The 10272-nt window shown below is 39.7% G+C and overlaps 1 protein-coding gene across 2 annotated transcripts in view; it reads right to left on the bottom strand.

Annotated features, from left to right (window-relative positions):
• Positions 1–1411: 1411 nt before the first annotated feature.
• ZNF516 (zinc finger protein 516) overlaps positions 1412–10272 on the bottom strand; it is a 60040-nt gene continuing 51179 nt past the window's right edge. The window contains exon 5 of one of the 2 annotated variants that reach the window (XM_035317493.1): positions 1412–4332. In XM_035317493.1, coding sequence (XP_035173384.1) covers positions 4273–4332 — 60 coding nt within the window. In that variant the 3' untranslated portion in view covers positions 1412–4272. The other variant, XM_035317494.1, reaches the window with a different exon arrangement.

Raw genomic sequence — 10272 nt, 5'->3', positions numbered from 1 at the left:
TGTAACAATTACAGCCTACCTCAAGACAGCTAAGGTTGTGAACAGATGGTTAAAATGCCAGCATACCCACAGCCCCACAGAAAGCAGCTAACAGAGTACACCTATGCTTTCAATGATTTTTCAATTGTATTATACCCCTAGCTGTTCCAGAAATAATCATAACTTATAATTAATAAAAAACTAAAGTTGAAGGATTTTTTAATGTATATTAATATATTCTGTTTCCTTTTAGTTTCTCTCTAAACATCGGGGTAAAGCACACACTTGTTTACCTCCATGATGCCAGTGAATCCACGAAAGCTTTGCATCAGAGCATTGGGTTGCACTGAAATATGTGACTGTCAGACAACTTTGTACAACTCAGTGCTTTGCATGAAACTGCTGGCTTAAAGTTCTGGCTTGCAGAGTGAGTGGGAAATTTGATTTGACATAATATGCAACCTTTCCTTCTTTTAACCCAACATACTTTATATAGCAGGAAACTAATAAAGAAATTACCTCTTGCTTCATTCCAGGTCTTCTACCGTGGATTGATTGTTCAAGCAGAAATCCCTAAGCGTGCCAATGAATTCTAGCATTCCTGTTGGACCTGCTGAGGTATAGGCAAAGTAGCTTAACACAGGAGTACAGCAAGGAAAGAGAACGAAAAAACCCTACTGACTTGGTCATGAACCCATTAAATATGAAACCAGGCAAAGAGGAGGATGCATTCCCATTAGAAGGATGTGATTTCATACAGTGGCTGAAAACGTCATGCATACTCTGAAGCATCCAGCATGCCAAACAGATGTGTGCTCCAAGACACACAGCACCAGGAGAAGGCAACATGTTTAGAGGTCATCCTGAACCCGCATGATGTCAAAGCCTGGAAATCACTCAAGTAACAGATTTTTAGATTTTTAACTGACAGTTAATAGCAGAAGAGGTTTTTTTTGTTTTGTTTTTTTTTTCTTTTTTTTCTTTCTTTCTCACAAATGGAAGATGCTACGTTCCCGAGGATGATTGTCTTAACTAGCTGTTTGCATGTAAGCAGTCTTCTAGAGTATGGGGGTGGCAATTTATGCTTAGTGTTTTCACTAAGTGCTGTAAGTGGCTTTCAAATACAAAACTAAAACTGTTTTGGCTCATCCGCTTTCCATTTTGCACTATGTAACGATTTATTCATAATATTTTTGACAGAAAGAACTTCAGGAATGCAAACAGGATTATGACAATGCAGTAGCTGATTATCTCCACAGAAGAAGTTTCTCCAAGTTCGACTTTCAGTCAGCGCAGGACGTATGGGATAGAAAAACATTATTGCAAAGAGGTCTTTTCTTTCACCTGCACTTTAGCTATAATGAAACACACAAAACCAGAGAGAGAGTGAGGGAAAGTGAGAGAGAGAGAGATGGCAGATACACTGAGAATCTACAGTGTAGATAATCAAACCCTTTATTGTCTAAGTTACATTAGACTTGCAACACCATAAAAACCTGTTAAGAAGAAGAAACAGTAGATTGGTAGAGGTAGTAGAAAGTCCCTGTAACAGTCATAAAAGGGCTTTTACAGGAGTGTGTCATGCCAAAAAAACTTATCACGTTGTTTAAAGGAGCTGATCAAAGCCCATTGACTAAATAAATAAGGAACACAACTCAATTTAAATACTAAGGCCTAACTAAAACAACAAATCAATACAATACAACAATAAAGAAGAAAAAAGAAATCATGGGATTCATTTCTGAAAACAGATGGTCTTTAAGGTTGGCTTTCTCCCACCCACTCTTATTTCTTGCTTAATTAAGTGAAAATCTCATTTCTGTGCTATACACAGCATATAATTATTTAAACTGATTTCCCCTACTGTTGTTCTTCGTGTAGCTAAATTATGATTGTAAACTTTGCTGATTAGTACCCTGGTAATGGCAGTGACAGCACTAGCTTCTCTGTCAGATATTTGGAAGAAAAGCTCCAGAAAGAAGCTTTTGGCTCTAAATATTAACTAAGATCTTCTATATCAGCTTGGAAAAAAAATAAAATAAAATAAAAAATAAAAAAATGAAAGAGAAATTACAAATGTACACTACACTTTCGTGCCATTTTGGGTACACAAGAGTTTTTAATAACTAAAACACAAACAAATAGGCTAAGCAACTAGCTTTGTGCATTCCTGAACTCTCACTCATGAAGAATACGATTCAGAAAAGCAACAAAAAAACAAAAACGAACAAACAAAAAAAGAAAGCTAGTGCAAACCCAAAATGATAATCATTAAGCAACACAGCAAAATAGTTCTTTTTTTTTTTCCTCTCTTTTTTTGTTTTTTTGGTGTACAATGGAACGTGTCTATGCGACCTCCCTCAAAACAACTTCACAGAGCAGTTAATTACAGTCACTTTTAAGCATTTGCACAGACATTCCTAACTACACCAAGACTTACAGAGAACTCTGGTATACATCTGGTGTAATAGTATAAGGAAAAACTAGTTAAAAAATACATAAGAAAGTTAATTTGCATTGTTGCAAGTGTTGCAAAGTAATAAAAACTGTCAAGTAATTAAAAACAAGTAACAAGTAGTATCCAGAACCAATTACTGACTAGATTTTTTTTAAAAAGACCCCCCGCCCACCAGAACTGTTAAAACAGCAAGATCAAGCTTTAAGGGTTTTTTTGTTTTGTTTTGTTTTTTTTTAGACAAATCTTTGTCAGAAGCCCTACAAAAACAGCACTATTCCATTATTGTATTAAGTAAACTGTTGCTCTCACCTGTATTAAAGGTTAGCATCATTTCTGTACATGTAAAATTATTGCTTTTTGAAAAATATATTTAGCATGCTAGGTTTTATTGTTTTTATCCATTTCCTGCCTTTACAAAATGTTACAATTAAAAAAAAAAAAAAAAAAAAACTAGTAAAGCTTTTGCAAAAATTTTCACAGAACATTTTCTTTCAAGGCAGCAGTAACTTTTGATAATGCATAAAATTATATGTGCAAAATCTGAAACTCTCAGAAATATTACCATCACACATAGTGTCACAGCAATAAGAAAAGAAAATATTTATATCTGTGGAATACATTTTTAATTGCTTACACTGCATGGTTTAACAACCTGTTATGTGCCACAACCCCACCTCGAAAACTTGCAGTTAAAGAGTTACTGTAGAAGAGGTATATAAAGCTTTTTTTTTCTTTTTTTTTTTTTCCTAACACCACCAGTGATCACCAAGTACAAGACATGACACATTATATGAACATTAACCTGCCACCACAAAAGAAGGTATTCATTTTCTCGAAGCGTCGCCAGGCCCAGGGAGGACCAGTAGCTGGCCTGCTGGACAAAATGCAGGAGCCTACGGTGCCGAAGTACTCCGTGCCACCTTCTCCATTAGAAACATACAGGTCAGCGGCGTTAGACAGCTGAGCGCTTGTTGTATTTTTTTTTTTCTTTTAATTTTTATTTTTTTTAACATGGAGACTTCCTTTGTGATCGGGTCGAAGAAAGTAGCCCTGTTACAAAAAAGGTCCTGAGAGTAAAACACAGAAGCCTGTTTTTCTTAGTGTTCAACTAGCTTTTCTTTTCCAAAGCAGAATAGAAGCTTTTCTGTGGAAGTGTTTCAATTTCCATATTCACATACTATTAATGGTGCGCAGTCAAGAACAAGAGCACTAGAAATGCAAGTGGTCCCCAAACTGTAATGAAACAAACCATTGCAGAGTGACGGTCTTTCTCTTTAGTCCCTTTAATCCTTCATCAAGCATTGCTTTCTCAGCACCGAATGCCACCTTTTCCCCACACCCCCCCTTCTTCCTCTCTCTCTCTTTTTTAATTTGCTTTTCAGCATGACAGGCAGTGGCAGTTTCATTAATTAATACTTCTCCAGCCCTCAAATCCACTGCTGTTTTTCAAATGTATCAAATAGTCATTGTGAGCATCAGGGAGGTTTTTGTTACAGTGCTTAACTTCTTCATGCTGTCCAAATCACATAAAGTTTAATTTTTCCAGTGTCTCAAACTTCTCTTGATTAATATAGATGCCTTGTGCTGCCACAGTGCTTGCCAACTCCACTGTTTATTATAAAGGAAATAAGGAACCATGGGACTGATTAGTACGTCAATTTATATATATCTCGCGGAGCATCTTCATTTATTTTAAAATGATTAACAGCGCGGCGGCGCCCCCCTCCTAGCGGAGCGCAGCGCCGTTCCCAATCCCACACGGTGGTGACAAGCAAGGGGATGCTTCGCAGGGATGCTCCGCTGCCGGCATCGCGGGGGGCTGCTCCACCGGGGCTCTAGGTTCCCTTCCGGAGAGGCAGCGTGTGGGCGACGTCGGCGCTGGTGTGGTCTCTCCCCTGTAAGAAGGAGAGAGGGAAAAGCTCATTCTCACCTCCTCGCCTTATCCTTTTCGTGCCTGCGCCGCTGCTCCCGCTCGCAATGCGTCCGGCGAGCCCTTCTGGCGCTCGTTACCTCAAATTAGCATTATGCGTCTTCGCTTGTTTGGGCCCCTGCAAGGTCTCTGATGGACCACAAGAGCAAGCGACAGTGTCTGATGGAGTAACGCAGAAACAGTTAAGGACATGGAGGGAAGGAGGCCTCCAAAATGAGGAATTTTGTGCTAGCCAAGAGGGATTCAGAGCTAGGCCAGAGTTTCAAAAGGGCTGAAGTTCGAGGTCATAGAGGCCGCTCGGAGAAGGAAAACTGAATTCTTGTGCAGGTCTGCCAAAAGCTAAGAAGGCTTTTTCTTCCCCTTGTCATCTTCCTTTTAGTTTTTTAGCCAATTTTCATGAATAATTACCACGTGGAAAAAATAGAAGGGATATTCTGAAAATCAAGTGAAATTAAAGATAACATCATGAATAAGTGGGAGCCTGCAGCTCCTGAGAAAAGCTTTAAAATGACATTTAGAACATCACTGTCGGAACAATGCAGTTTACAATCCTGATCCTAAAACAACATGGCAAGATTAATCTTACATAAATGCATTATCCTTAAGCTAAAGTCTTGATGAAGTGAAACAGACCATTTTAAATTAATGTAACATAAAATACGGCACCCATGTAAAATCCAAGCAAGTTTCAAGCTGTGCCTATGGCAGCCCTAGAAATAGCTAAAGAAAGCCCAGCTCTGGTTGACATAATGTATTAAGTGCATCTCTTTTGTTAATAGATTTAGAAAATTCCTAATTAAACCTGGCCCGAGATTCATGACATTTACCAGTCAAAGTTTGGTTTAAGTCGGAAAGATTTGCAACAAAATTAAAGAAAAAAAAAGCCGCTGTACAGACCGCAGTATATTTGAAATGTAGGAAACAGTAACTGAATGAGAGATGTGATAAAACTTCCTTAGTTGGATGCTGAATTTCCTGCAGTAAACTAAGAAAGATGCTTTACATTTTTGCACGGCTACATCATGCCTGAGAGACAGAGCCACAATTCCGAGAGGAGGCATTCATCATTAAAACATCTCGTATCGAACCAGCTCCCCGTACACGGGGGAGCACGGCAGGCTTCCTCCCAGCGGGGGGAGGAGGGGAGGGGAGGGCGGGCGTTTCACCCCAGTTTCCCTGGGTAAGAATCGAAAAAAGGGGATAATTCAGGGAGCTTCTTTTGGACAGCTATCCTGTGGGGTGCCGGCAGCGGCGGCTTGCCCTTTGGGTCTGGGTACCACCCCCCCACAAACTATGCAGCATCAAGGGCATGTAAAAGGAGGGAAAATTTTTCTTCTTTCCACCCGACAGAGATCCACACAGGGGGCTGGGGATGCTCCCCTGTTGGCCACCTTAGCATCAGGGAAGTCCTCCTCCTCCGCAGGGAGGCAGGTTTTCCTGCAGTGGTGCTAGCAAGAGGGAGAGATGAAGTCTTCTGCGCTTGGTTGAAACGCAGTGTTAGCAAATGTGAGCGCGTGGTTTCTGCCTGGAGAATACCAGCGAAAGGAGGACAAAGAAAGCCTCCCGGAAATGGCCTCCCCATAGCGGAGGAGTTTGTAGGTGGGTGGAGGCAAAGGATGTTTCCCTGGGCAGGAGGCTTTGTGTCTGCAAAAGCCCACCTAGTGGCTCACCCCATACGCACCCAAGGAAGTAGAAGGTTCCTCCCTGTTTCACCCATTCACAGTGGGACCAAGGGTGGGTTTTCCAGCAGATCAAAAGCTACCACTAAGTCTTGGGTTTTGTGATACGCTAGCATGCACATCAGTTTTTGAACCATCTGATACACAGCTGGATTGAATTCTTCCTGAAGTGAAAAAATTACCATTTTAAAAAGTAAGCTTTCTTCACTTTCAGAATTTTAGAGGGAAAAAAGAAAGCCTTTTTTTTTTTTTTTTTGTAGATGAAACCTATAGCTTCCATGCCAAAAGCTGTTTTCTTTTTGAATTCTAGGGCATTACACCAGTTAACTAGAAAAAGGAAAAATTAGTCTGTGCACATTTTAATATATTGGAGACAGCTGATCACATGACATGCCATTGAAATAAATTGCAATAACTAGTTTGGAGCATGGACACCTTTTCAGTTTGCTGGCAAGGGGAAAATGCGGGGACAAGTCCTACAGCTGCTAATCCTGTCTATAATGCTCCAAAACTGATGGATAGCTAACACATGCATATTACTCGGATTCCAGTACAGCAGCCTCCATGATTCCTTGATTGTTTGCATTATAATCTCCATATGTATGAACGAGACAAATTAGGTTGCCATTTATTTGTTCATTATCTATTATTTTGATTAATGGAATTCTTGTTCTCAGAATAACTATTTAAAAATAACATTTGCAATAATGAGGACTGAACTATTAATCATGATCTTTAGAAGAAACTCAGCAAGGAACTGGGACAAGACGTTTCATACGAACAAATGTCATAAATAGGACCTCTAACAGACAGTGCCAAAATCTCAGATCCAAATAAAAACACCAAGCCAATGGTGTAAATAATGTTTTTTTTTTCTTTTTTGCTCCTCTCCTTCCCCCTCCAGTTGCTTTACTGTGGATGGACTATAAGCACACTGGAGGTAAGGTGTCCCCAGCAAAGGGATCCCAGGCCCCTTTGCAGCACAGATTTTTTCTCGACGCTTTCTTCCAGTCTGTCTATCATCCAAATTCTGATTACTCACGTCATTATCTCAAGGTTGAGCACTGAAAGAAATGGTTTTAAATAGTCATAGCAGAGAAAGCTAAAGCTCATGGACTCCTCAATGAAGGTGTTATGCTTCAGAATCTACTGCACACACCTCTTTTCTGTGAATGACATCCAAAAGCTGTAGTGTCTGTAGTTCTTTCCCAGAAAAGGAGGGCCATTGCCTTCTGGCACGTGGAAAGCTTCAACCAGAGATATCCACGATACCAACAGTTCACTTGTTTTCCCTAGCTGGTAGCATTTGTTTGATTTTCTATGAGTAAAAGGATGCTTTTCTGCAGAGGACGATGGTTTGAGTTTTGGGGGTTTTGCTTGCTTCTTGCTTTTTGCTCTTTAATAAAAAGCAAATCTGTAGAGAGAACTACGGATGTACAGATGTACTAGAGTGTCTTTGGCTCCAGCACTGTAAATATGCTTCATATATATATATATATAGGCTCTTAATTAGACAGAACTCTTGTTGCTAACCAGTAAATTATGCCTTCGAAAAATCCAATTACTTGTCCTTTAAAATTTTTAGAGCATATTTTTTGACATGTCACTGATAAATGCTATTTCTAAAGTGGGCCACATTTTTATGTTTTTAAAAATACAACAGGTGAAGTTAAATATGAGGCATGCATATTAGAAACTGCCACCAGTGCTGTTACCACTTTGCATGAGCAGGCTACAGACCAATCCTTGTGCCACTCAATGCACTTGGGAATTGGGCTACTGGCTGCAACGTCACAGAACCAAGCAGTTCCTCTGAAATGACCCCAAGCTTCCGGAGAGCTTTGCTTCAAGAGCTGCAACCCCTTTGAGATTCACACTGGTGCAGGGGCCCTTCAGAAAGGGAGCCAGCTTTTGTCTTGCTATGTATAAGCGACTGGAGTGTGCTCCCGGAATTCATGCTTACTAAATCAGGTCTTTGGATGCTGCTTAGTGTATTCCAAATTAAGATACATATTCATTGTGGATAAGCAAGCTTAATTATGGATATATTGGGATATTTAGCATTTATAAGAATATTCAGAATATTCAGTATGTTTAATATGGCAGCATTTCAAGAGAATCTGCGTGACTTTGCACAGATTGTATTGACTTGGGGTATATAATAAGCATTTTTGACCTTTAGACAAAGAAGACTAAGAAATATTCTAGAGTTCAAGAGAAATTCATTTGATGGTTTTTTTAAGCATTCAGGTAGAAGAGAACACAGAAAATAATGTTATTAAAGAATTATAAACAAAATGTAGAAAATAAGGTATTTATTTCATTGGTGTTAATGCTAAAGTATGAAAAGCATGAAATGCAGCCTAATGCTAATATTATCAAAATCGTATGTGTGTGGAATTCTTTACACACTCCTATAGGGGGCCTACTTTGCAGTGCTGCTGCACACCTGCATCTCCTGTTAGCAGTTCATTACCCTAAAGTAGGTTTCCTATTTGGACACCTAAATATAGATTTAGCTGGCTCATTTTTGAAAACGCCTGGCTGCAGACCCTATTTTTAACATGCGGAATTAAAATTATTCCATGAGAAAACTGCTATATAATGCAGCACCGTTGTAAGCCACTATGCTGGGGAATTTTAAAAGCCCTACGTAACCTTCTTTTATAAAGGAAACCTTTAGAGATGATCTTCCATGACTACTGACGGGAATGGGGGAACTGCAAAATACTAATGTTAATATTTTCACTCTCTAGCAGACTACTCCAGGGAAGATATTTTACCTGTGAGGAGGAAACATTATGTAAAGTGAATCGTTTCCACTTAACATTCAAAAAAAAAAAAAAATCATTCTAAAGCTACTGTACGTGCTAACTATTGTTTCTTGCTCGGAGCATGTGCATGGCACTTCTATAACTTGAACTGACTTTACACTGTAAACTCTCAAGAATAGATCTGTCCCCAATTAAAATGAAATGAAGACACAGAGTGACAATGTTTAAAGTGGGAAATAGTAATGTTTCCAGAACGCTGCAGGCATTGTTCTTGGCGCGAGAGCTACTCTCTGTGCTTCTAAAAGTCCCTGCAGCTGCAGGTAGAAATGAACGTATTCCCTTGCTAAAACCCAGGGACCGTGCAGGTGGAGGCTTCTGGGGGAGTGCAAAGCCTGCTTGCGACGAGAACAAGGAAAACAGCAGACAACTGAATAATCCTAACTGACACAGACAGCGACAAACTGAGACACAGGCAGATACTGAAGAACAAACAAGACAAAAGAAAGGAAGATATCTCCTGGAAAAGCGATCATACTACAGCTTCTGTGGGAGAAATAGTGACTGGGAAGAGACAAAGCGATTCATGAGCCTAACCTCTGCCCAGTACCCTGCTGTATTGAAAGAAGCTGTAATTTAATCAAATACTTTGAAGACAGATTGACATGGACTGTTGTCTGCAACAGCAAACTACGTTTGCTGTGGAAGAAGTTAGTCAATAAATTGTGGTGTGGCAGTAGTTTACAAAGACAAGATTATGAGTAAATTTATTGTGCAGTAATACAACCCAAATTACAAAAAGAGTCCAGCTGAGCTGCCACAGCTCTTTTTGGATAGATATGACCACTTAAGAAGTTTGTGGAAATGTATTTCCACCTTTGACCTTATATTGTCTTCAGAGCAAAAAAGGCAAAAACCAACCAACCAAAACAAAAAACAGAACACTGCCTTCAGAATTCCATTTCGGCTACATATGAGATAAACCGTGAGCATGAAAAGATGAAAGAGAATTTTCAAGGTGCTTAGGTTTATTAAATCTAGATCATTAAAATGATGAGAACCAAAGAATAATTGAGCTAGTTTGCAGAGCTGCAGTTTTTCTCCCCGGCATATACTTTTCCTAAGAGGGATGTCCTTGCACAATTTTGTTAGGTAAACATCAAAGAGAACATTTTCATCTAGTTCTCCCATTAGAGCAGAATTTTGCTGCTGCTGTCCTCAAAACCAAAAGAAACACTACCCAGAACAACATGAAGTGATACATCATCTTGAAAACTTTATGAGGAGAGTTGTTGGCCACTCCTACAACCTAACTGCAGGTCAGATAATTCCTGTGGCAGAGGATGAACTCCCAGAGTAGCCTCCAGGGCAGAAAGAATCAAGCACAACAGAGAAGATGCCAAGGGTCTCCACAAAGGGTGCAGCACGTGAACTACGCAACGTGGCGAGGATGCT

This window comes from Oxyura jamaicensis, chromosome 2, assembly GCF_011077185.1.
Source record: "Oxyura jamaicensis isolate SHBP4307 breed ruddy duck chromosome 2, BPBGC_Ojam_1.0, whole genome shotgun sequence".
In the NCBI taxonomy this organism is placed as follows: domain Eukaryota; kingdom Metazoa; phylum Chordata; class Aves; order Anseriformes; family Anatidae; genus Oxyura; species Oxyura jamaicensis.
The sequence above is the reverse complement of the archived record's forward strand: the minus strand, read 5'-3'. Positions and strand labels throughout refer to the sequence as shown.